Source organism: Canis aureus, chromosome 4 (genome assembly GCF_053574225.1).
Source record: "Canis aureus isolate CA01 chromosome 4, VMU_Caureus_v.1.0, whole genome shotgun sequence".
NCBI classification, from domain to species: Eukaryota; Metazoa; Chordata; class Mammalia; order Carnivora; family Canidae; genus Canis; species Canis aureus.
In genome coordinates this window covers 76,938,705-76,966,210 of record NC_135614.1, presented here as the reverse complement: position 1 = coordinate 76,966,210, position 27,506 = coordinate 76,938,705, and the positions used below count along the sequence as shown (strand labels likewise).

The 27,506-nt window shown below is 36.1% G+C and overlaps 1 protein-coding gene across 4 annotated transcripts in view; it reads right to left on the bottom strand.

Annotated features, from left to right (window-relative positions):
- ZFR (zinc finger RNA binding protein) overlaps positions 1-27,506 on the bottom strand; it is an 86,123-nt gene that overhangs the window by 30,270 nt on the left and 28,347 nt on the right. For all 4 annotated transcript variants that reach the window (XR_013378707.1, XM_077896335.1, XM_077896336.1 and 1 more), the window contains 10 exons: positions 22,728-22,975; positions 19,815-20,006; positions 18,837-19,128; positions 16,350-16,543; positions 14,847-14,966; positions 13,058-13,203; positions 6,970-7,132; positions 5,711-5,916; positions 4,580-4,730; positions 1,108-1,249 (listed from right to left, as the gene is read on the bottom strand). Coding sequence is in view for 3 of the 4 variants with exons in the window: in XM_077896335.1 (XP_077752461.1) it covers positions 1,108-1,249; positions 4,580-4,730; positions 5,711-5,916; positions 6,970-7,132; positions 13,058-13,203; positions 14,847-14,966; positions 16,350-16,543; positions 18,837-19,128; positions 19,815-20,006; positions 22,728-22,975 (1,854 nt within the window). In the remaining variant the exon portion in view is untranslated. The remainder of the gene's footprint in view (positions 1-1,107; positions 1,250-4,579; positions 4,731-5,710; positions 5,917-6,969; positions 7,133-13,057; positions 13,204-14,846; positions 14,967-16,349; positions 16,544-18,836; positions 19,129-19,814; positions 20,007-22,727; positions 22,976-27,506) is intronic.

The following is a 27,506-nucleotide window of genomic DNA, read 5'->3' as shown; positions in this document are numbered from 1 at the left end:
AAGGACCACATTTTAAATAAAATGTTATCTTGCTGGGTTGTGGAAAGCCCAGTGCCTTAAAAAAATTGCTTTGCTGTAAGAAAACAAATGTAAAGGGACAGTAACTAAGAGCCTACTGATACTGTTTTAGACAAAATAATTTTAATATTTAATATACAGTATTTTGTTCTCTATCTGTATCACAAAGAAATATTAGTGTAGACTATATAACTCCAAACTCAACAAGTTAAAGATGTACAAAAACAACATGAAAGGAAACAAAGTAAATTTTATCTGACCCATAAAACAACAGAACCAACATAAGGCAGACACTGACCATGCTTTTTGGCTTAAAAGCTTTTGAAGCTTTGAAAATGTTACAGAACAGTCCCTAAAGCAACATTGCTGGCACCAGCAGGATTTCATAATCTACAATTGTAAAGTAAGTTTAAAAGTCCTGAACTGTACTATAACTTACTAACTACATCTACACCATTTATTTTTCAATATCTCTAGCATAATAATATTGGGATCAAATGCCCAAATCTACGCGCATTAGGATGCTCTGCATTCATGAAAACTCTCCAAACCAAAGAGCAACCTCAGAGAACTAGAAATATTTACCTCAGGACAAGCCAAATCCATGATTACACATATAACAATGCCTCTTAAAATATAAGTATTACGAGTATTTAACCAATTTTATTTCTGAAACTCTCTTGTCTTTTTTTTTAAGACAAGGCAAGAACAAGAACTTCTTAATAGAAGTTAAATTTGTGGCCCCTTACTACCAACATTTCTTTAATTTTTTATGTGTCCACTATGTCAGCAAGAATAATTTTGAACTTTTTTTTCCAGAAATCTGAGGTTAGCAAGAAAAGAAAAAAATCAAGAAAGTCAATAATACTGTGCGTGTTTTATATAAAAGTACATTATTAAAAAAGAGCATTTACTTTCTGGGAAATGATCTCAAGCAAAACTGGTTGCTGCATAAGCCAAATCTATCAAATTCATATGTAATGCCAGCATGTTGCCTTCTAGGGCTTAATGCCATCTTAAAGAGTAGGTAAATGAAAAAAAAAAAAAAAAAAGTAATAGAAAAAATAGAATGTTTAATGGCTTTCCAACCTCCTTCCCTCATGTTCTCTTCTCGAATAATTGGAGATGTCAGGGTGATAGTGACTTGCATTTTGGGTTCCACACATGAATTTAAAATTATTGCCGCTTCAGACACAGCACATTTTATGTCATACTTCTCAGGACTTATGACCTATATAATGGAAGAGTACAAAAAAATTAGTTGGACCTTTCACAGTACCAGATAAAGCAGTTTCATTATGGCTCTTTCATTTTCTCACTACCTCGAGCACTGTATTTATTTATTTTTAAAAGTTTGTTTTTTTTGGAAGTAATCTTTATATTCAGCATGGGGTTCAAACTTAAAATCCCAAGATCAAGATTTGCATGCTCTACCAACTGAACCAGCCAGGTGCCCCTACCTCAACCATTTTATGTGGAGTAGATAATATACTACTCTAAGAAGTCTTGCAAAAAAAAAAAATAAATAAAAAAAAAAAATAAAGAAGTCTTGCAATAATGCAAAAATCATTAATCTCTTAACTTTCCTTTTAGAATTCTTTGCTGAGCTAATTATTTACCATTATTTGTATCAGAGGAGTTATTTCTATATATCCCTCTTTGATTACAAATTCTTGGATAGAAGAAAACACTGCTGTATTTGTTACTGTACCTACAAATAGCATCTAGGTAGTTAAGTATTCATACATTTGCAGAATTTGAACGAAACCAATAAATACTTGAATTCAATCATTCCCACTATACATTGTGAAATCAACAGATCTATACTTTATAATCAGAGAGCAGAAAGTATTAACATCCAGAAAAACCAGGATTCACTACAATTTGTTGGTATTATAAGCCCTAATTTCCATGAACGAGTGAAGAACTACAGAAATTACATTGAGTGTTTACAGTATAGCATTTAAGTTCAAATTTCAGCTGTTATTTACTAGTACCATGAAGACAAATTATTTAACTCTTCTTATCCTGTTTTTGTAAAATGGGACAGAAATTATTGCCTAAAGAACTGTTGGAAGACTAAATGAATTAACTATATAAGCCCCTTAAAACAGTGCCTGATTAGGGTGCGTGGGTGGCTCAGTCAGTCCTTGGCTCAGGGTCCTAAGGATTAAGCCCCACATTGGTGGTGGTGGTGGGATCTGAGGTCAGCAGGAGTCTTCTTGAGGTTCTCTCTCTCCTTCTCCCTCTGCTCCTCCCCCAGCTCATGGCTCTCTCTCTAATAAGTAAATAAAATCTTTTTTTTTCTTTTAATTTTTATTTATTTATGATAGTCACACAGAGAGAGAGAGAGAGGCAGAGAGAGGCAGAGACACAGGCAGAGGGAGAAGCAGGCTCCATGCACCGGGAGCCCGACGTGGGACTCGATCCCAGGTCTCCAGGATCACACTCTGGGCCAAAGGCAGGCGCCAAACCCCTGCGCTACCCAGGGATCCCAGTAAATAAAATCTTAAGAAACAAACAAAAAAACCAGTGCCTGGTACATACTATTAAATAAATGAAGAATTCTTCTTTTTTTTAACCCACTTATAGAGTTATAAGTATATTTGGAAAGAGTATTTTACTTTTAGCCTAACTGCTTGATTATTTCCTTAGGATGTATTTCCTGCCTTGTAGTTTTACTAAGCATCACAATTAAGATCGAGGTATTTCTAGCAAACTATATAATTCTCTCAAGGTCCTCAAACATTTTCCTCTCCCCCTATCTCACACTCCATTGCCCTAGCTGCCTCAAAAGAGGGATAAGAAACAGATACAACAATGCCAATTCTGCTGGCTCTTAGAACTTAAAAGACTTATCCACAATAAGAAACTTCGTATCTGGAACAAGGGTAATATAAGGTAAACAACAGTATTAGAGGTGTCAGAGCTTAAGTTCAATACTGTGCTTCACCACCCTTTGTTACCAGTTGCTCTGCTGTGGTCAAGTACTATTTATTCTGACTCATTGCTGTAAAATACATATCACATTACCAATGAAATGTCAATCCTTGGATTTAGAATACCTAATTAAACTGCAAGGTTTTATTTTACTTTATTTTTAGATTATTTATTTATTTATTCATGAGAGACACAGAGACAGAGAGGCAGAGACATAGGTAGATGGAGAAGCAGGCTCCATGCAGGTAGCCTGATAGGGGACTTGATCCCGGGACTCCAGGACCATGCCCTGGGCCGAAGGCAGGCACTAAACCGCTGAGCCACCCGGGATCCCAAACTGCAAGGTTTTAAAATAAATTATATCAATTATTCAAGGAATATTTATTTTTTGAAGATTTATATTTTTGAGGTGGGGAGAGAGAGAGCAAATATACAAGTAAGTGCAGGGGGGCAGGTGCAAAAGAGAGGGAGAGAGACTTTTTTTAAAAAATAAATTTATTTTTTATTGGTGTTCAATTTGCCAACATATAGAATAACACCCAGTGCCATCCCATCAAGTGCCCCCCTCAGTGCCCGTCACCCAGTCACCCCCACCCCCCGCCCACCTCCCCTTCCACCACCCCTAGTTCATTGAGGGAGAGAGACTTAAGCAGACTCTGTGCTAAGGGCCAAGCCCAAAGTGGGGCTCGATCTCATGATGCGAGCCAAAACCAAGAGCCAGACTGTGCCACCCGGGCACTCCACAGAATATTCACTCTAAAGCCAAATCTGAGATTCTGACAAACTCACATATAAAATTTTTTAGAATTCAAACTTAAGACAAAAAAAAAAAAAGTTTGCTTTTGGGGAACCCTGGGTGGCGCAGCGGTTTAGTGCCTGCCTTTGGCCCAGGGCGCGATCCTGGAGACCCAGGATCGAATCCCACGTCGGGCTCCTGGTGCATGGAGCCTGCTTCTCCCTCTGCCTATGTCTCTGCCTCTCTCTCTCTCTGTGTGACTATCATAAATAAATAAAAAAAAAAAAAAAAAAAAAAAAGGTTTGCTTTTGTATGACCAAAATGGGATATTCTACTAATTGTCCATTGCTATGATTTGCTAGATGGAAACAGGAGAATTCCTATCATAAACATAGAACAAAAACAAAATAAAAAAATCACAATAAAACTAGGGAAATTCAAAATGGAAAGACTATTTCTTACTATATTTTATTAAAAACATGTATTCTAATGGGCAAGAGGTTCACAGATTTTAAAATTTTATGTTTGCTATACAGGGCCTTTATTTTTAACAACAAAAAAAAGAAAGACCATTTTCTGTCCTCAGTACCTTCTTTCTTATGCGTCAAATCTTGGGGAAAAAAACAGGATGAGACATGTGCTACAATTTTACATTTTAAAATAAATTAGCAAGATGGCTTCATGTCAAATACAAGCACTATAAAACCTAAAAAGACAAAGTAGAAAATAGTTCTACCAATTTGCACAACGAAACAAAAAACTCAATATGGAAAGTCAAGCCAAAAATTTAAAGGCTGGCTTAGGTTTAGGCTGAAGCACAGTTAGTCCTGCCAAAAACTTCTGAACCAGACAAGGGGCAAAAATGAACATTTCCATAATACTTACAGCAAGCTGTTTGGGTAGGTTTTCTGCAATACGGCTTAATAATGTCTTTGAAGGTTTCTCAGAGCACAGCAAAACAAGGTTGACATTTCTATCTCCTCGGAGAAGTAATCCTTTTGCCAATACTCCCACTCGCAAAACTCCTTTTAAAGCTCTGCAGTGAAATCAAATTATATTATGACATTTCTCTCCTCAACCAGAGCCATGATAATCCCTAAATATACAATAATAAATTAAATAATTTTTATACTATTAAAAGTTTCACCAACTACAGTTTAAAAATACTTAATATTTTTAAGAAGTATCCTTCATTTAGATAAGAAATATGAATACATAAAGAGCTAAGTTCTCACAGGGACAGTTTCAAAGAACATTAACATTTCTGTGTTTCATTTTACAAATCAGAGTAAGAGTCATGGCGGTGGTTCTTTTTTTTTTTTCCTAACTCATGACCCTGAGATTGAGACCTGAGGTGAGATCAAAAGTTGGATGCTAAAAAAAAAAAAAAAAAAAAAAAATAGTTGGATGCTTAACTGAGCCACCCACATGCCCCAAAAGTTATTTTTAATATAAAAATATTTCCAAATGATAAAAGGAAAATGAGAACTTGTAGATCACAATGCAAAACTTGTTATGAAAGATGTTTTTAGGGGTGCCTGCCTGAGTGGCTCAGTTGGTTAAGTGTCTAACTCTTGATCTCAGGGTCATGAGTTCAAGCCCCATCTTGGGGTCCCTCCCCCAAAAAAGGCGCTTCAAAGCTTAAGTTTTTTCATGCCTATGGTTAACGCATTAAGGAAACAAGTTGCTAAAACAAAAACTGAACATAGGACAGATGCAATGCAACAAAAACTGAAGAGCAGCTGAATGCAATTACAAAAGCTGCTTTGAAAAAAGACTCAAAATAGTTTTATATAAATCAAAATAAAAGGAGTAAAATCAAGATTGGCGATTGTAAGGAACGGTGTATTTCTCATTTTAGCAAAAAACACCTAAATACATTAAATATCTACTCAAACAAGACAAGACGTACACTCACACCAGAGTTTTTAGTCCTTGTACCTTTTTATTTCAAGTGTAAGAAGTCCATGGAAGGAAAAACAAAAATATGCAAAGTAAGTAACTCTGAAAACACACCTGTCTTTACCTCCCTCTTTCTTATCATCTCCCTCTTTGCTCTTGCTCTTCTCATGTTCAGACAAACTGTCTGAAACAAGTTTTAAAGCGCGTTCAGTGATAGAAACAATTTTCTGAACTGCCTGTAATTCCTCTTCAGTTGGATAAATGGTTGCATGTTTTGTCATTACATAACGGTCATCAGAAGAGTCAGGACGACGTAAGGGCTAGAGAAAAAAAGTTACTTCATTTAAAAACAATGTTTCCTGAGCAAAAGTAAACTACTATTTTTCAGCTATACATATGCTTGTCATAGCTTTTTGATAAGAAAGTCAACTATGCAAAATGTCCATTTAAAACTATGTTCCTCTTTTCTATTTCAGTAAAAATAAAACCGCAAACTTTGAAGTTATATACTATCAAGAGTCAGATGATTATATATGCATGCATATCTCTGTATATACACATACTTTGCCCAACACCATTATCTAAGGTTCTGATATGCTTTTTTACTCAACTTTAAAGACCAGTGATTGTGAAACTTTTTTTGGCTTTGATAAAAATAAAACAGTGCTTACAAATGCTTGTTCTGTGTAAAGACAAATGAGAAAGAGTAAGTTAAAGAGAAGGAATTTGCTGATTTCTGCTAAATGTTCTCTGGAAAACAGAAAAAAAAAAATCCTCTTATTGTTTTATAGTCTGAACCTCTATGAAATGTTCCTCATCACCCGGTGTCTCTTCTTTTACACAGCTTCTATGCAACACATACTCTCAAGATACATCTTTTCTATAGTTTTCCTAGTATAGCAACTGTGATACTCATGTGGAACCATTTACCTACTCCTTATCCTGCACTCAATTCAGAAGCAGTAGTAGGTTTTAGATGGTCAGGATTTGAAGCAAAAAGACTCTCATCAACTGTAATGGGGAGATAATTCTGAAGGCAAAGCAGCTGACTTCAAAATTGGTGATTCTTGCTAATCTCAAGAAGAAAAAAGGAAAGAAAATCTCTAATGTTAAAGAACACTCAACAAAACAAGCTCTGTTCCTGTTTGGCTTATGCTGAAAGTAAGAAAGGTTCAAGAAACTCTGTGAAGTCCTTACATATAAAGACATGAATTGGGAAATTATAATAAAAGGAGGGAAAATTCTGAATCAGATAAAAAAATTACGCTGAGAATGAGATTAAATCTAAGAATTAGCTCCCCCAAACTGTTATCTTCTAATGCTGAACCAATTTTACACTTTCACCCCCTTATATAAACTACATGGACACTCACTGCAGGCCCCTGTGGCTGAGGAGGCATGCCTGGTCGGACTCCTAGAAGGCCTAATGGGCCTGGAGGACCATGAGGATATCCTCCATCAGGCATTCGGCGGCGATCATCCCAATGGTGTTGTTCTTCCTCCATTCTTCTCCAGTACATGTCCTCTTCATAACGCCTGAAAATGGAGAATGATATTACAAGCCTTTAAGAAAAATACAACCCAAGAACTTACGTCAATAATGACAAAAAATGTAATTAAAAAAAAAAAAAACTGCCCCAGGCATCCCTGGGTGGCGCAGCGGTTTAGCGCCTGCCTTTGGCCCGGGGTGTGATCCTGGAGACCTGGGATCGGATCCCACGTCGGGCTCCTGCATGGAGCCTGCTTCTCCCTCTGCCCGTGTCTCTGCTTCTCTCTCTCTCTGTGTGATTATCATGAATAAATAAATAAAATCTTAAAAAAAAAAAAAAAAACCTGACCCAAATCAGCTTAGCTAACATGTTTCTTTTCCCCTACTGTATTTAAAATCCTTTATTTGCTTTCATCTGTAAGTAAATGGAAGTATATACGAGTGAAAAGAGGCGAGAAAACTAAGAGAAAAGCAACATAAAACTTCAGAGCCGAATGCCAAAGTCAAAGGAACGAATATCAGAAACCTCAGAGTTCCTTCCTTCTAACCTTGCCCTCTTTAAGAGAAAGACTGTAAACTTAAATGCCTACTTAGAGTGGCCAGACCAGTAATGTGTGTTGAATGAAAGACCTGAAACACACATTCAGGAATTTTCTGTCTCCGAAGAAATGGGCTCTCTCCTATTTTCTCCTTAGAGACAATCTCTTAAGCCTTCATTCATTCATTTCGATTTTATTTATTTATTCTGAGAGATACACAGGGAGAGGCAGAGACATAGGCAGAGGGAGAAACAGGTTCCTCACTGGGAGCCCAATGCAGAACTCAATTCCTGGACCTTGGGATTACACCCTGAGACAAAGGCAGATGCTCCAACTCCTGAGCCACCCGAGCATCCCTAAAGCCTACTTTTAAAGTCCTCATTTATGATACAAGCGTACACAAAGACATTTGTCTACTATGAAGAAAAATAACAGTGCAAGACAATGATAAATGGCAACTCATATTCTGTCTCATTTTGGGGGACATATTATTATTATTTTTTAAATATTTATTTATTTATTTATGATAGTCACAGAGAAAGAGAGAGAGAGAGGCAGAGACACAGGCAGAGGGAGAAGCAGGCTCCATGCACCGGGAGTCCGATGTGGGATTCGATCCCGGGTCTCCAGGATCGTGCCCTGGGCCAAAGGCAGGTGCCAAACCACTGCGCCACCCAGGGATTCCTGGGGGACATATTAAAGGTGGAAAGGACTATGGTCAAGGAGAAAGCATATGTTCATTAAAGAACTAGAATTTAAATAAAAATTTTAAGGGAAAAAAAGGAAGTATATGTTCTGGCTAGAGAGAACAGCGAACAGCTGCTACTTAGTCCCTATTAATTACTGCCATAAGGGAATACAGGTTTGCAATCCCAAGATCATCAGGATTAGAAATACCACATAGAGGTGGCTGGGTGGCTTAGTTAGTTAAGCGTCTGCCTTTGGCTCAGGGCATGATCCCAGGGCATCAGGTTCCCTGTTTGGTGGGGAATCTGCTCCACACCCCCTCCCCCCGCCCGCTCCCCTTGTGCTGTCTCAAATAAATAAAATCTTTAAAAACACAAAAATAAAAATAAGTGCCATGTATATCAAATGAAACACCCACAGGCTGAACTTGGACTGTGGGTAGCTATTGTATGACCTCTGCTTTAATAGTCATTTTCAGAATCTAATTTTTAACTAGCTCACTCACTCTCACTTCTGTCTTCACTTTTAGCTTCAAACTAGGATACTGATAACTTGTCCCAAGGGAAATCCTGTCTCTAAAGCAAATTGATAGCATTAAGCATTAAGGTTTTATAGACAAATTTGTTTAATATACAACAGAAGGATGCTCCTCCCTTCCCACCCCACTCACCCCCCCCCAAAAGAAAAGAGAGAGAGAAGTATGCTTCTCAAGTAGCTTTTTGCAGAAACTACCAATTTCCTCGGGTTGGGAATAAGCAGTGTTTTTTAGGTCATTCTATACTACTCAAAAGTAGTATAGAAACATACTTCTCTGTTATTTAGGCCTTGAGAGAAAATGAATAAAAACAGGTTGAAGGTTCTGGAAAACCACATTCATTCCAGTTTTGAATGGTTTACTTTTATTACTGAACACAAACATTTAAGTTACATGAAGGCACAGATTTTTATCCATTGCTTACCAATTCATACTCAGTGCCTAACACAGTATGTACAATTTTCTAGCATACCATTAGATGCTTAATATTTGATACATCAGCAAAAGAGGAAAAGCTCCATAATCTAAGTACAGAGAATTTAAAATGGATTACAAAGGCAGATTATCATAAAAATGAGACTGATATATTATATATAAACATATTAAAAAATAAAGTATCTGAAGATAACACATTAATAATAGGTTTATAACTACAATACAGTGTCTGTACAAATCAACTGGTAAGTAAAAAAATAAAAAAATGAATAGGCAATTTACCAAGAAATGTAAGTGGTCAAACATGAAATAAAGTTCAACTTATGAAATAAACAAGAGGTTGACAGGATGTGGGGGGAAAAGGAACCCTCGTACACTGCTGATGGGAATGTAAATTGGTGCAACCACTATAGAAAACAAAAATACCTTATGATCCAATAATTCCACTACTATGTACCTACCCAAAGAAAATAAAAACACTAATTTGAAAAGATATGTGCACTCCTATGTTTACTGCAGCATTTACAATAGCCAAGATATGGAAGCAACCAAAGTGTTCACTGATACACAAATAGATAAGGAATATGTGAACAGGAAAACACAGACATATATAGGAATATTATGCAGCCATAAGAAAGGATAAGATTGCCCATTTGGAACAACATGGATAGACATAGAAGGTATTATGCTAAGTGAAATAAGTCAGACTAAGAAAGACAAACATATGATTTCATTCACTTGTGGAATCTAAAAAAAAAACCCAAGTGAATAAACAAACAAAAGGCAACATTAGATCTATAAATAGAATTGATGTTTGCCACAGGGGAAGGTTGTGAAAGGATGGGCAAAATGGGTGAAGAGGAAATACAGGCTTCTAGTTATGAAATGAGTAAATCACAGGAATAAAAGGCACAGAATAACAAATACAGAATAACTCAGTGATATTGTTAACAATGTCGTCTGAGAACAGATGGTAGCTACACTTGTGGTAAGCATAGCATAAAGTATAAACTTACTGAATCACTATGTTGTAACACCTAAAACTAATGTAGTATTGTATGTCAACTATGCTCAAAATTTTTGAAAATTTGCCAGTAATATAATTACAATTCAAACTGAACAGAAACAAGTATGAAAAGATTTCCCCCTCTTCCCCCAAATTTCTATTTGAAAACAAAAAAACTAAAAGGATTTCATATTTCACTCTCTCGTTGGCAGAAGCTTTAATGTTATAACAGTCATTTTCAAAGTGTGGTCTAAGAACTTCAGATGGTCCCTGATGGCAGGTCAGAGGATCCATGTCTTGGTAACATAAGACAAAATTTACCTTTTCCATTCTTATTCTCTTTTGAATTTTACAATGGAGTTATCCAGAGGCAAAATGTGCTATCACAACAAACTGAAAACAGAAGCACATGAGAATCATGCTGCTTTCTCTTAAGCAAGACATTAAATTGCAAAAATGTAAAAGCTGTCATTTTCATTATTTTGGTGAAGAAATAGTTATTTTATGGTTTTCGCCATTTTATATTTATTAAATACATTTAATGTAATGTAATTAGTTGATATGTTTATATAGTTAAAATGTCATTTTAAACTTCAGTTTTAATTTTAATATGGTGAAATCATGACAGCTAAAACCTACATAAGCAAAAGCTCTTTGGAGTCTTCAATAATTACTGAGTAAAAAGATATTTCAAAAAGTCTGAAAACCACCGAAATTACAGTATTCAGTACAGGTCTCTTTCAAACAAGTACTTCCATTTCTGGAAATATTATTATTAGCAACTAATTATGATGTATGTAATAATACAGCCTCAAGGATGGCTAATGTAATAATTATGTTAGAGAAACTCTGGAAAGAACCTAAATATCTAACAAGATGGGACAAGTTAGAAAGAAAATTACATGGCTACATAAGAGAATACTATGCTGTCATGAAAAATAATCTTACCTTTATTTTTAAGTTGACATAAATGAAAAAAGTGAGTTATAAAATGTGTACATTACGCTTGTTCTTATTTTTTGAAATTGTATTTTAAAACTTCTACACAAATACTCTTAGCAGCAGTATTCATGATAGCCCAAAAGTGGAAACACCACCAATGTCTATCCACTGATAAATGGACAATGTTACACATTCATACAATGGACTATTACCCAGCCATGAAATGAAAAAAGTACTGATACATGCTGTAACACGCATGAAGCTTGAAAACATTGTAAGTGAAAGTAGGCAGACAAAAACCCCCACACAGTATGATTCCATTTATTTTTATTTATTTATTTTTTGTATGACTCCATTTTAATGAAATCTCCAGAATAAGTCTACAGACAGAAAGTATATTGTGGTTGCCTATGGGTAGAGGTAGGGGTTGCAAGGAAAATAGAGAGGGACTGCTAATGGTTCAAAAATTGATTGTGGTGATGGCTGTACAACTCCATGAACAATACTTAAAACCATTAATTGTGCCATTTAATTTTTTCAAGTAAGCTCTATAACCCAATATGGGGCTTGATCTCATAACCCTGAAATCAAGCGTCACATGCTCTACTGTCTGAGCAAGCTGGGTTCCCCCGAACTGTATCATTTAAGGATATGTTGGGGTACCTGGGTGGCTCAGCCAGTTACGTGCCTGACTCTTGATTTCAGCTCAGGTCATGATCTCGGGGTTGTGAGACTGAGCCTTGAGTGAGGCTCTACACTGGGCATGGAGCCTACTTCAGATTCTCTCTCCTTTCCCTCTATACCCCCTTACTGGCTTGCTCTCTCTCAAAAAATATGCCAGTTGTATCAATAAAACTGAATATTTATGTATCTTTAGAAGATGTTTTTTCCTGCCCTATAGCTTCTAAAGCTTCCATAAGCTTCTTTTAAAAATAAGACACCTTGGCGTGCCTGGGTAAGCTCTCAGTTGGTTAATCAACTGTCTTCCCAGGGTTCTGGGATCAAGCTGCATGTTGGGCTCCTTGCTCAGCAGGGAGCCTGCTTTTCCCTCTCTTTTCCGCTTGTGCTATTTTGGTCACTATCTTTGTCTCTCTTTCAAATAAAATCTTAAAAAAATAAAATTAAATTTAAAAAACCACATTATTAATGTCTATCTATGAAATCTTACACTCAGGATATTTTTTTAAAAGATTTTATTTATTCCTAAGAGACACACAGAGAGAGAGGCAGAAACATAGGCAGAGGGAGAAGCAGGCTCCCTGCAGGGAGCTGATTGTGGGACTCGATCCCAGGGCTAAAATCACACCCTGAGCCAAAGGCAGCAGCTCAACCGCTGAGCCATTCAGGCATCCCAGGATATTTTTATCATATAACCAAATGTTCTATTTTGTTTTAAACTGGGGCATTTAATTTGTAATATTATTCTGGGGCACCTGGCTAGCTCAGTCAGTAAAGCATGTGACTCCTGATCTTGGGATCGTGAGTTCAAGCCCCACACTAAGTGTAGTCGAGTTTGCTTTAAAAAAAACAAAAATCTATATATAAATAAACTATTTCTTGATATATATTATATACATATATATATATATAAGATACCACTTACCACATAATTCCTAATACCAAGGCCACGGTCAAATACTAGAATAGCCAATAACTTAATTTTAATGCATGTCTTTCCTAGACCTAGGATCTTCCTGAAAAGCGAAAATTAAAAGTACATTAAATAAATCTGGATTGCTCTGAATGGAAGTCACATACTCAGAATAGCTAAGTTTTTTAGAAAGGCTGAACCACTTTCTATCATGCTACTAAAAGTTAAAGATACTACCTCATTTCCATTCTCCAGCGTTCTTCTTCTTCTCGTCTTCGCCAATACTCTTCTTTCTGCATCTGCTTCCTCATTTTCTCTTCTTGAATCTTTCTGGCTCGAATACTGGGCTTTACTTCTACTTGCAAATCTGGATTTACTTTTTTCTGTTAATACAGACACTTAAAAAGTCAGCAGGCCCTCCAACAATTCTACATATATTATTAAATCACACAATCCTCCAGTCTTTCATCTTTCAGTTGCAAATTTATTATAAGAGTAAAATCAGTAAAATGAAATTTGTACAAGAGGGAAGATTCAAAATACATTAATAAACTTATTTATTTTCCCTTCCCACTCCCCAAATTGTCCAAGTTTATGACAACATACTTCATATGAAAAAGTACATAACTTAGTGTTAACCAATAGAAGAATTCCTTAGGGGACTAATGGATATTTAACCTTCCTTTACTTCTTTGTAAGTAATGATTCTAAATGTCTGAGTGTAGGGTTAAAAAAAAAAAATTCTTTTAATTTTCACCACCTCTGTATTTAGAAGGGAAAACACGAATCCAGTACATTAGCCTAATAAAAAACTTTATTTATGATTTTATTTATTTATGTTTAAGATTTTATTTATTTATTCACGATAGTCACACACACACACAGAGAGAGAGAGAGAGAGAGAGAGAGAGAGGCAGAGACACAGGCAGAGGGAGAAGCAGGCTCCATGCAGGGAGCCCGATGTGGGATTTGATCCCAGATCTCCAGGATCGCGCCCTGGGCCAAAGGCAGGCACTAAACCGCTGCGCCACCCAGGGATCCCCTAAAAAACTTTAAATAAATGTTCTGCATTTAATTTAACATTTGAAGTGTTTTCTTTTTTTTTTTTTTTTTTAAAGATTTTATTTATTTATTCACAGAGACAGAGAGAGAGGCAGAGACACAGGCAGAGAGAGAAGCAGGCATCATACAGAGAGCCTGATGTGGGACTCGATCCAGAGTCTCCAGGATCACACCCTGGGCTGCAGGCGGCACCAAACCGCTGCACCACTGGGGCTGCCCTTGAAGTGTTTTCAATGAAGAATTCCTCATCATAAAATTCATTTTAGCTGGAATTCTACCAAGACAGAGCAGGTAAATAAATGGAGACCTAATACTTCTTTCAAAACAGCTTATGTGAAGCAATTATCTATAATTACATGATTACCTGATCCAAGCAATGTTATAGTAACTAAAAATGATAAAATATGGTTATACTGTTAACTAATCAATAAAAACCAAACAGGGGATCCCTGGGTGGCGCAGCGGTTTGGCGCCTGCCTTTGGCCCAGGGCGCGATCCTGGAGACCCGGGATCGAATCCCACATCGGACTCCCGGTGCATGGAGCCTGCTTCTCCCTCTGCCTGTGTCTCTGCCTCTCTCTCTCTCACTGTGTGCCTATCATAAATAAATTAAAAAAAAAAATAAATTAAAAAAAAAAATAAAAAAATAAAATAAAAATAAAAACCAAACATCTGAATCCAAGGGAGACAGGACATGCTAATATTAGAATGGAGTTCATGAACTGAGTTATGTTTAGATGTTTTGTTTTCTATGGACAATGTTCCAAGCTCTGTTAAAAGAAAAAGACAGCTGAAATTTTTTTAAGAGGGGGAGGGGTAGAGGGAAAGAGATTCTTAGGCAGGCTCCACGCCTGATGTGATGTGGGGCTTGATCTCACAACCCTGAGATCATGACCTAAGCCAAATTAAGAGTTGGTCACTTAACTGACTAGTTCCCCCCCCCCCCAGTTAAAATTTTACTCACTTTATATTGAAGTCTGTGTCTTCGCCCTTTCAAGTGCATCTCCTTAGCATTGGGATCATTAAAACTGCATTCGCATAATTTACAATGGAATCGAATTACTTTCCCCTCATCATTTCGTACCTTGACATGGGAAAAAAAATGTAAGAATCATAACAGGAATAGTATAGTTGAAGACTTCATTCACAAACCCTCACAAATTCTGTGATGAATAAATGTAAACAATTAAGAGTTTCAAGTTGGGGGGAAAATAGACGATATCTATTTTTTATTTTCTTTTTAAAAATTTTTTCGATGTCTGTTTTTTAAAAGGATAATCTTCAAAAACAGGCTAAATGTTAAAATTCTTAATTGCAGCATGCAATATGTGTATTTGCATGTATTTGCTTTTGATATTAATTTTAATTTCAAAACTTTTAACTATGTATAGACATATAGGCTTAAATGCGATTAGATAATAGTTCCCTAATAAATTCTCTAATAAAGAGTGAATGCCTACTAGTGGCTAGGTAACTGCTCTTAGAGATAGAAATAAAGACGATTAAAGACATTATTTTGGTATACAAGTTTCTACAAAGTTCAAGGTTTTAAACATGTAACTTTATGGAAAATCAATGTCAAGTTTTTCTAAATGTACAGTCAGGAAAAGAAGTACAGGTTAATAAAATGTCTATAATAGATACTAGGTTCAAATTATTTGTGACAGCTTTAAAGACTGGCTCCGAATGCAATTCTCTAATAGTTTAGGATTACTTAATTAACCAGTATCATTAAAGATTAAGGTGTCCTGGCCATGTACATTTCTACAGATAATCAAACTTTACTCTCTTAAGATCTATAATTTTTAAATTGTGAATTACTTATAAACTACACAATCTAGTTAGTTTTCTATCTGATAAAGACAATATAATATGTAATTTTTCTTGATGGGAGAAAATGAAATATTTACCAAAAATCTACTATATGCTAGGCACTGTCCTAGGTACTTTATAATCTAATCTTCGCAACTTTGGAAATATCCAAGTTTTACAGATGTGGACACTTTTTAAAAAAATTATTTATCTGAGGTGGGGAGGAGCAGAGGGAGTGAATCTTCAGGTGGATTCCCTGATGAATGTGGAGCCCACTGTAAGATCACGACCTGAGCCAAAACCAACTGATTGAGCCATACAAGTGCCCCAAGGGCATGCTTTGTAAAAGCCTTTAACAAAGATACCTATGATATTCCTTTATAAGTAATCTAAATCTAATTTCATGAACAAAGCATTGCTACAACAAAATGACAGAGTTGGGGGGGGGGCAGGTGAGGGAGGTGGTGGTACAGAAGAGAGAGTTTTAAGCAGCCTCCACGCCCAGCACGGGGCTCAATCTCACAACCCTGAGTTCATGACCTGAGATGAAATCAAGAGTGGAACATTTAACCGACTGAGCATGAGCACCCAGGCGCCCCCGAAGTGACATATTTCCTTTCTATATCTCATAGTGACGGTATTCTCAAATCAATACCTCCTCCACATAATCATGGCCCACTGGCTGCACGTCACTCTGCAAAGCAGCAAGAGATGCAGGTGTGACTGGTTCTGACACGGTGTCTGGCTTTACTTCTGGAATCTGTACAGAGGTGACAGGAGTGCTTTTAACGCATTCAGTTCCTTTTAAGTCTTCTGTTTTATTTCCTGTTGATTGCAGCTTATTCCCACCTAGAAGAGCATAAAAGAATTACAGTAATTTTAATTTTCTTTTTGTAAATATATTATCTGATGCAACAGATATTTCCGATAAAGTTCTTATTTTTTCACCATTAATTAGTCCAACTCCTGCTTGACATCCATCTGAATTTTGAAAAACACATCAACCATTTGGCCTTTTTATCCGTTAATGAAATACGTATCTAGATTTTTCCATTTTCCAATACCTAATGATCCTTTCCGTCCCCACCATGACTCTTGTAACAGCAAATACCTAAAAATGAACATCAAATACCAAAAAAGGTAGGGTCTAAGCCTAATTCATGTCTGTATGCCTCCCTCCCTCCCAAGGTACTGGGTAGTGTCCTAAGTCCTGGTACTGTAAGAATAAGACAATGTAGCTGCCTTTAAGATGCTAACAATTTAAGAGAAGATACAAATAATTATAATACAGTGTGGTAAGTGCTATATATAGTAAGTAGGAACACAGTGTGGTGGGAATGTAAAAAAAGAAAAAAAAAAAAAAAAAAAAGGAGCCACCACTCTCTAACATGATCCAGTTAGCAAAGGCTTCACTAAGGGTGTGTCACTTGAATTGGGCTTCCAAAAAATCATTAACAAGTATGAACCTGGCCCAGCAGAAAGATGAGAATCATGTCTAAATAGAGTATTATACACAACAACATGAAGTTTAAAAGACTATAGTAAATTCAAGGAAGACATCAGCATCAAGTACTACATAGGCAGACGTCATTACACATGGGGCAGGGGTCAGACTATGAAGGCCTTGGATAGCATAATTAAGGAATATAGTTTTTTTTCCCCTACAAGCAAGGAGAAGACCACTGCAATTTTTAAGCAGGAGACTAACAATTTGGCATGTATTTTAACAAAATGACTTTGATAAGCATTGGAGAAACTGGACGTGGTCAGAGACGAAACTCTAAGGAAGATACTTTGAAGGCCTAAAATCAAGACAGTAACTATTTAGAAAAATAATTTTTTTGGGGGGTAGAAATAGTGTAGTGGCAGAAACAAGAGAACGATGTATACAACTGAAGGAGGCAATAAACAAGCAGAAAGAATAACAGTGAAGTTTTCCATGTGAAAAAAGCTGCAATTTGACAAGATTATTGCATGACACTCTTGTGATAGAATGAGACAAGGGTCGACCATAGAGAACCATAGAGAAAATGACCAAGTAATTCCTACAACATAGCTCTAAAAGGTGGGAGTTTTAAGTCTGTACAAAAGATTTTAAAGTTACTGCACACTGGAATGAATGAGACTACTTGTGAACACTGGGTGAGAAGAGTGAGAGAAGAACCAGAATCAGAATCTCATGAGCACTATTTAATGAACATGAAGCAAAAAGAATCAATATGACACCTGCAAAAGGGGTTGGTAGACATATAAAAGAGACTTGAAGCTTTAAGCAGTCAACTATGTCAGATGTTAAAGAGGTCAACAGGGTGAGACTGAAAACTGGTCACTGGATTTGGCAATTAAGTCTTTGGCTACTCCTGAAAGCAGTTTCAGAACCGTAGAGTGGAAACACTGTAACAGGCAGAGGACTGGATAAGAAATATAAAAGTAGAGAAAGCAGGAATTAAACTGCAGCTTGAGAGGATTATAGTAATAAGAAAATGACTGGTTTTTAACTTTTTGTTATTTTAATTATTTTTAAAGATTTTGTTTAAGAGAGAGTGAGCGAGAGAGGGAAGGCATAGGGGGAAAGGCATGTGGAAAGGGAGAAGCAGATTCCCTGCTGAGCAGGGAGCTCAATATGAGGCTCAATCCCAGGATCTCAGGATCATGACCCCAGCTGAAGGCAGACACTTAACCGACTGAGCCACCCAGGTGCCCCTATCTGTTTTTTTTTTTTTTTTTTTTAAAGATTTTATTTATTTATTCATGAAAGACACACACACACAGAGGCAGAGATACAGGCAGAGGGCTCCCCACAGGGAGCCTGATGCAGGACTTAATCCTTGATTCCAGGATCATGACCTGAGCCAAAGGTAGGCACTCAACCACTGAGCCACCCAGGCGTCCCCCTGGTTATTTTTTAAAGACTACAGAAGACACATGTAAACCTGTAGGACCAAAAGGAAGAAGGTCCTTCTGAAGGACCTTCATCAGAAGACAAAGGACTGAGGAAGAAAAAAAAAAAGGTATGTGACCAAATAAGGTACCAGAGAAGAGAGATGGGTACAAGAGCATAAAACAGAGGGGTAAGTCCTGGAATGGAGGAGAAACATCACTTTGACAGAGTTAGGAGGAACACAGAATCTTAAGTACTTGCCAACAAAGTTTATTTTGGGTGTAGATGTTTTCTTGGCAGCCATATTGGTAGGCACTGCTGATACTTTAGTGTTGGATGTGCTATTAAGAGACGAGTTTCCTGTAGTTGTAAGACCTTTCACTGAAGAAGTTGCAATTGATGAAGTATTCACAGTACAATTGCTTGCTGCAATGCTTGAGGGAGAGGCAGTCGGTTTTGAAGCAGACACAGCTGTTGAAGAAGTAGCTTGGCTAACAACATTTGGTTCTGTTGAAGGAATGGGTTTACCAAGTTTTGTGTGTAATTTAACCACCTACAAAATAAAAGCACATTTGTTAAGAAACTCAAAAAGTATAGATTTTTTACTTCGTCTGAAAGAGTATATTTTTAGAAAACAAGGAAATGGATATTTATTTTTTCATCATTTTAAATAAAAACCTTAAAGTATATATACATTCTCTGCTTTAAACATACACTAAACAAAATCAGCCCTTTTTTGATAACTCTGGGAATACTCTTAGTTGTTCCAAGCTGGCAATAAAAGACTTTATAAAATAAAAATCTGAATTATGTTTTTCTTTGTTGTGTTTTCATTTGTATACATAAAACTCATTGCTTTCAAAACTATCTCTGTGAAGTAGATTTTGACACATATTCCATTTACCACAGGATGAGGAAACCAAGGCAGAAAAAGATGAAATCAACTTGGCTACATAAATACCTAACCAGGACTTAAGCATGACAAGAAGAAAATTAATAATCATACAACAAATTTCTAATTGGCAGAATAAATGATCTCATTTAATTTAAAGAAAAAATTCTCCAGTCTTTCCTTTAAACAATGAGTATTTGATGCTACCTTTATGTATATTAGCATATAAACAAGGCTTATAATCCACTCAGTGTTCAAGTTTTAAAGTCACCTATATTTAAACCCTCCATTGAAAAAGTAAAAGAAAACAGAGTAAGACATAAGGGTGTGTGGGAAAGAACACCTACTTTCTGATGCTTAGCACCACGAATGTGGGCAGCATATGCATCTGCTCCTGTACAAGACACATCGCAGAGCTCACAACGTAGCTGATTTTGAGTCCCACGAGTAGAATTGTTGCTGCTGCTGGTATTTTGTGAAGCTTTCAATGCGGCTTCTTTTTTTTTATGTTTTTGTCCTTCTAAATGTTCTTTATAAGTCTGTTTCAAACAAAAAGGATAAATTTTGCTTTGCTTATTTTCTATCTGTATCATTTGAAATTTCAATTCTCAAATCTCTGATACTCACTTAAAAATGAGCACTGAACGACTGAAAAAGCAACTGAACAAGAGCACGTAGGATTCCCTATAAATGTGATATACCTGTCGTTCTCTGTACTTTATCAAGAATACATTTACCTAACACGCTGATTTACAAAGAACCTTCATATATAGCCATATTATCAATATAAGCTAACCACTTCCAGTTTTAAGAATTTGAATCCTTTTATTACTTATGTATGATGGTTATGTATAATGATGGACAGAGTGATCACTGAACAAATTATTTAATTGTAGAATTAAGATGAGGAAGGCAATGTATCTATATCATGAAAAAAAAAGTGGTAACAAGATATTTTATAGGAGCAGGTATATTTATTTATATAACTTTTCTAACTCAGAATGCTTTTTCATATAGAACCCATACTATCCTGAATAAAGCTTATTTAAAATATGCAATAGCCAAAATTATATATATTTTCTAGGAAAAACAGTATTATTGTAATATGAGTCAACAAAATAATGAAATTATATATTAAAAATTGTCTGGAATCAGATAATTAAAGAAGGCAGATTTATTAAAATGAGGAGGTTAATAAGGATTGCTATTTCTTTTTTCTTGAATGGGGCCAAATAGTTCCATTTTCATGTTTTATTTTTATGATTGTTTTTAAGACAGACGTATCATTAGCATAAAATTGTACATTCATCACAGAATTTCAGAGCTTGATGGAACTTTACAGAGATTACCTAAAAACAATGATTTTCTAATTTTTAAAAAAGAGAATGCTCTCTCCAAGTGAAATCTTATGCAGAAGCAGGGAAAGTTGTTCTGTTTTTGAAACAAAAGAGGGAGACCTAAGACCCAGTCATCTGATTCTCATGATCTGCAGTGGCGTAAAGTGGCTCCAAGGAGCAGTGTGAGCCTCAATTATTTAGGGCAAGTCCTTAATAAGTGAGGAAACAAAAGCCCAAAGAAGTGAAGATCTTCAACTTGTCCAAAGCCATACAGTAATACGACTGGAACCATGGCCCCTAAGTCTGAACCTTACTCTCCCTCCTCATGTCCACAACTACCTAGATTCTAACGCACAATGTCAATGATGCTTTTCTCTAAGCTCATTAGCCCCTTAAGACACTGCCTTTCACTTGCAGAATTATCGCTGGCCTGTTCTTTTGTAAAAATCTAGACACTCCAAATCAACAGTGAGCCTCATTCTAAATGCTACTTCTCACCTATGCTCCTAGACATGTTCTATCTATATGGGTACCAGATATTCAACACATCTCTTAGGTATACATTTGCCACTAATAGCATCATCCGCTCTCAATAGCTACCACAGAGTAGGATGTACTCCCTTCCATGTTTAATCCTGTGTCCCTGCCACCATTCCTTACCTGCTCCCTCTACCCTGGCCACATACTTACAATGAAACTGTTTCCTATCACACTCAAAATAGGGAGAAAGAAGGTTTTATTTAACTAGTCCCATATTAAATAGTCCACAGTTATTCCCTAATTTGTATAACTCAGGGAATGCTGTTCATTGAAAATAATCTAAAACAAGCAGTATTAAAAAGTAGATAAAACTAATCTGGTAAATTAAAAAGAATGTACACAGGTGGGGCAAAGACAATATAACTGAAAGAAACTACTACAAAGACTGTTCCTTTCTAATAACATGCCTTTGCCAAATTGCTGGTCAATTTTTCTATAAGACATTTTTAAGGAAATTAACAAATAACATTGGGATAAGGGTTAAATACATTAGACTTTATAAAACACTCATGCCTAAATTACATATTTTACGTGTAGCAACCAGGAAAAAAACCGGAGGGGGGGGGGATAGAAATTTTACATGTTTCATTAGTTGATATTTTTGAAAAAGACACTTCCCACATCTTTCTTGTCCCAAAGTTTCTATTATCTCACAGAGATTATACAGAAATAAGTAATATTCTATAAAGCATGAACAAAAAAATCAGTCTTATTAGAAATGCTATCCTGCAAACTTGATTGTTAAAAGGGCTTATTTTAAGGATTTTTAATATTCCAGAAAGATAATGTTCTTCTGCCATTTATATGCTCTAAAAAATAATACATTTGACAAACTTATCTTTAATTCAAGTATGTAAGACTAAATTCTCTCTATGGTCATCCTTTTTCAGCTGTAAAATTCTATTCATATACTCAAAATGGACCTCGCAGAAAAGCCTTGAAGGAAATCAAGAGTCAACTATGTTAAGTTGAAGAATTTTGTATAAAGGCTTTATAAAGCAAGGTGTAGATGCTAAAAGAGAAATAAAAATTCAATCTTATCCCCAACTCCAATTAATTTGAATATTAAACTTTTAAGTTAAATTTAAGTTTTATTTAAAGAGCAAAGTTATCTTTCATGAAAAAAAGGTATAATTTGCCCATTTTTCATTTTCGTTCATAATCACTTTATAAGTTTTTTCTTAATAGAATTCCTGTACCTCAACACAAATACTTCTTAAAAAAGAAAAGACTGTTTATTGAAATATGTGTTAGCTAAAAGCTAACAGGAAAGAAAATGTAAACCTTCTCCATGAGTGTAAGAATTAGAATATCAACCATACTTAACTACCAACAATAACCACTGAAGACTCGTGGTAAAACTAAAACATACAACGTAAGTACCTGTGGTCCAGCACAGCTGATCTTACAAACATCACAATAGTGAATCTGGGGTGGTTTGGGAGGCTGTTTTGGTTTCAGTTGTTTATTTTGGAATGGTGCTTTTTTAGTAAAGGTGGTCCCTGTCCAGGCAGCTGTTGCAGCAGCAGCTGCTGCTGCCGCTGCCGCCTGCTTCTGTTGCTGCTGCTGCTGTTGGTAGTAGGAGGATGCAGCTGAATACACTGCTGCTTCATAACCTGAATAAGATGTACCTTACAAATAAAATCAAACAAAGATTATGTTACATAATTACAAAAGGCCAAGTTAAATGCTATAAATTTAAATTCAGTAAATTCTGTGAATAAAGGCAGATTTACACGTGCATATTTACAAATAATGAATATCTTACAAAACCTGGAAAAATCTTATTTACTTTCCTTTAAAAAAAAAAAAAGGTTTTATTTATTCATGAGAGACAGAGAGGCACAGACATAGACAGAGGGAGAAGCAGGCTCCTCACAGGGAGCCCGAGGTGGGACTCAATCCCGGGACTTGCGAGCACACCCTGAGCCAAAGGCAGAAGGCAGACGCTCAACCACTGAGCCACCCAGGAGTCCTCACTTTCTTTTTATGTAAGTCAATCAACAAGTTTTTAACTCAGCACCTGCCAGATGCTATAAAGGCATAAAACAGTATAAGATTTGCTCCCTAACTTTGTGAAACTTATAGTTCAGTTGGTAGGATACCAGAGATACAAATTTACGTAGTTGCAAAATCTGTTAATATTTTCCCCAAAAGAATTCTTCTGCATACAATTTGGGAAGGGTTGAATTTTGAGAGTCTGAACTAGGATACTAGACAGAAGAAAAGAAATTCATGAAAGTAAAATTTTTATCTGCTTGGTGGCTAAGAGGATAGAATATATAAAAGAATAGAAAAACACGTCAGGATTTTGAATCCCAGTGACTGACTGATGGGTTGTGCAACTGATTAAAGCAAGTCGCTGAAAGAAGCTGGTTTGGAGAAGCAAGGTGAAGAAACCTTAGCAGAAATCTGTGATACAGAGTTCGAGTTCAGATGAATATATAGGACAACAGATAAAACATTTCGGAATTAAGGACCAAATACATTAGTTTTCATCCTCCAAAAGAAAAAGAGCACTGTGTTTTCTGGTTTAATGTATGGATTCTATCCATTTCCACTGCTCAAAGTCTTTAATGAATAAGCAAACCTAGTTACTGACAGACGTAACATATACATGTTGTGTACATTCATTCAGTGATTTATAGACTTAAATCTATATAAGTTTTAAAAGTGACAAAGCAAAAAATAAATAAATAAAAAAATAAAAGTGACAAAGCTGCTGATCTTACTTATAAGCCTATCTCAAAATTGGAAAACTACCCCTTTTCTAAACTAAGATCTCTGGAAATTTGGTGGACTCCCTATTTATCACATTCCAGTAAGACTTCTTTTTATTCTCAAGTGGAATTGAGTGGGCAAAGAGTCACGTAAGGCTTAAGAGAAATATTCCTAGTTGCCGCATGGCACAGAAAAATTACTTAAGGAAAAATGAGCTTTTTGGTCTCTCAAATGCAGACAGATATGTTGAAAAGACTTATGACCCACTAGCTCGGAGGCATCTACACAGATAAGAAAACAAGAATTGGAAAGGTGAGGATTTAAGATGCGTGGTTAAGTCAGAATCACAGGTATCTGAAACTAGAAATATCTAGAAAGGTAGAGAGTATGGTAAGAGAAGAAAACATCTAAAAGTAAAAGTAGAGGGATCCCTAGGTGGCTCAGCAGTTTGGCGCCTGCCTTAGGCCCAGCACGTGATCCTGCAGACCCGGGATCGAGTCCCATGTCGGACTCCCTGCATGGAGCCTGCTTCTCCCTCTGTCTGTGTCTCTGCCTCTCTCTCTCCCTCTCTCTGTGTATCTCATGAATAAATAAATAAAATCTTTAAAAAAAAAAAAAAAGTAGGAAGAAGTAGGTAAGCTGCTTTTTATGCTTACTAAGAAGCAGATAATCAGATTAAAAAAATTAGAAAACAACTGATGTAATTGGTCTAAGGGAAAACTCTATAGATCAATATACCCCTCTGGTCAGTCTTACCAATGTCCTATGTTACTTAAAAATGTTACAGAAGAATAATTAAATTCACACTCAGTTATAGGCAGAAATATGTACAGTTTAAACTCCGCTCTTAAAACAGCATAAATTGTCTAGTTAAAACTAACAAAGCTATTCTTGAATTATAACTGGCTAGGACCATGATTTTTATGACATTTAAAAAATTTTATTATTTTTTTTTTTAAAAGATTTTCTTTATTCATGAGAGACAGAGAGAGAGAGAGAGGCAGAGACACAGGCAGAGGGAGAAGCAGGCTCCATGCAGGGAGCCTGACATGAGACTCATCCCAGGTCTCGAGGATAACACCCTGGACTGAAGGCGGCGCTAAACCGATAAGCCACTAGGGCTGCTCTTATGACATTTTTTAAACAGACATTTTCCAAATGACTAGCTGTTGTGTACAGAAACTGCAAAAATGCCACTTGAATGTAACCTCATGAATTAATATAATAAGAAAACAAAAAGTAGCATTAAGGGCAATAACATCCTACAATGCTAGATGACCAGGACTTCCAGGATCTTTGTTTTTGTTTTAATTTATTTATTTTTAAAGACTTTATTCATTTATTCATGAGAGACACACAGAGAGGCAGAGACATAGGCAGAAGGAGAAGCAGACTTCCCCGTGAGGAGCCCAATGCAGGACTTGATCCCAGGACTCTGGGATCACCACCTGAGCCAAAGGCAGATGCTCATCCGCTGAGCCACCCAGGCATCCCTGTTTTTTTTTTTTTTTTTAAATTGAGGATTGACAGTATGACAGTGAAGTCTCAGATCAATAAGGCTTTATTATTCTTATTTGACAGATGAGAAAATAGGCTAAGAGATTGTGAGGTGCTTTAAACACTGAGTTATTTAGATCACAAAAATCACCAGGCTAAGTGTAATATTTACAAAATAATCTCCATTTGCACACATGTATTTATAACTAATAAATGGTAAGCTTAAGTATAGTTTACTACTTAATCTCCTATAAGTACTAGCAAACAAATGTACATTTCTTGTAAAAGTATTATGGGAAAACAAATATAAGGCTGCATCTCTAAGTAAAAGCTCAATTTTTGAGGGCTAAAACAGTTTCACTTAAAAAGTACTTTTATTAGGGGTGCCTGGGTAACTTGATCGGTTAAGTATCCAATTCCTGATTTAGGCTCAGGTCACAATCTTGAGTTTTGAGATAAAGCCCTGTGTTGGGCTACAAGCTGGGTGTGGAGCCTGCTGGGATTCTCTCTCACCCTCTCCCTCCTCCTCTAGGAAAAAAAAAATACTTTGGGACACCTGGGTGGCTCAGTGGTTGAGCGTCTACCTTTGGCTCAGGGCCTGATCCTAGATTCCCAGGAACAAGTCCCACATCAGGCTCCTTCCATGGGGCCTGCTTCTCCTTCCTCTGTGTCTCTCATGAATAAATAAAATCTTTATTAAAAAAAAATGAAAGAAAAAACACTTTTATTAAAAATGCTGATCAGTTAATAAGTTACACATTAAGTTGAAATATAATTTTTAAATGTACAATATCAGAAACAAAACATACCATTTCAATAGTAAATTTAGCATGTTACAAGCCACCATTTAGCAGGTACCAATATTCTAGAACTCATTTTAATAAGATGAAAAAAAGAGCAGACATAGAACTGCACATATAGAACTCATAAGCCCTAACAATGATCTTTCTGGGATGGCAATCTCACACTGTGTATAGCACTTTTTTTTTTTTAAAGTGCATACCCTTTGATGTAACAGGAATTGCTAGAAATTTATCATACAGCAACAACTGGCAAATACAGGACTCTTTCCATAGAAAGATTATTTTATCCAATGTTATTTCTAGTTTTTCCATAATATGAAACCTAGCATCCCAAGACAGAAACTTTAAAATCTACATCCAGGAAGAGTACATCCATATAACAAAATATTATGGAGCCATTAAAAACTATTTCTAAGCATAAATTCTGATTTCTAAATACCTTATTAGAAACCACAGCTCCTTTGTGAAATGGTTGATTGTGAGACTTGGGCATGAAATGCTTGAAGTGTATCAGTAATATCTTACTGTGCCAAAAAGAAAAAAGTGCTCAGAGAATAATGATGCCAAGTCCAGAAGACTCTGGAGCTAGTCTGAAAAGGAGGATCTCATTGGCCAAATCTAGGAAAATATGCACCTCAAAAAGAAAAATGAGTAATGGTTTATACTACGCTGAATGACAACCTCAAAAATGAGTCCATAGTAATACTAGAAAAGGAAGGATGGGAGCTCTTCCTTAGAGAAGAGTGCTAAGAATCAATGTAGAAAGATTTTTACATACATCACTGTACAACTTGATTCAGGTTAAGAGATTTTCAAAGATCTACCACCACAGAGTGAAAAGTTGTTGGGTAACAGGCCCATAGATTACTTGGTTAATTACAAAGGGGAAAAAAAGGTATCCTTAAAATGAAGAGATCTGGTAGTTACCACTTTAAGCAGTGAGTATACTTGGCATCATCAATAAGGAATTTATAGCATTACTTTTGTGCTCTTGAGGTTATGAAATGCAGAAGTTCACTCAGGTAGTTTTACTGACTAAAAAGCTGCCAAAATCTAAGCATAAAGAAAGCAGATAAATCCACTTGTGGGATAGTCTACAGGACAAACTGTTCTGATCTCTTAAAAAATGTCAAGGTCATGA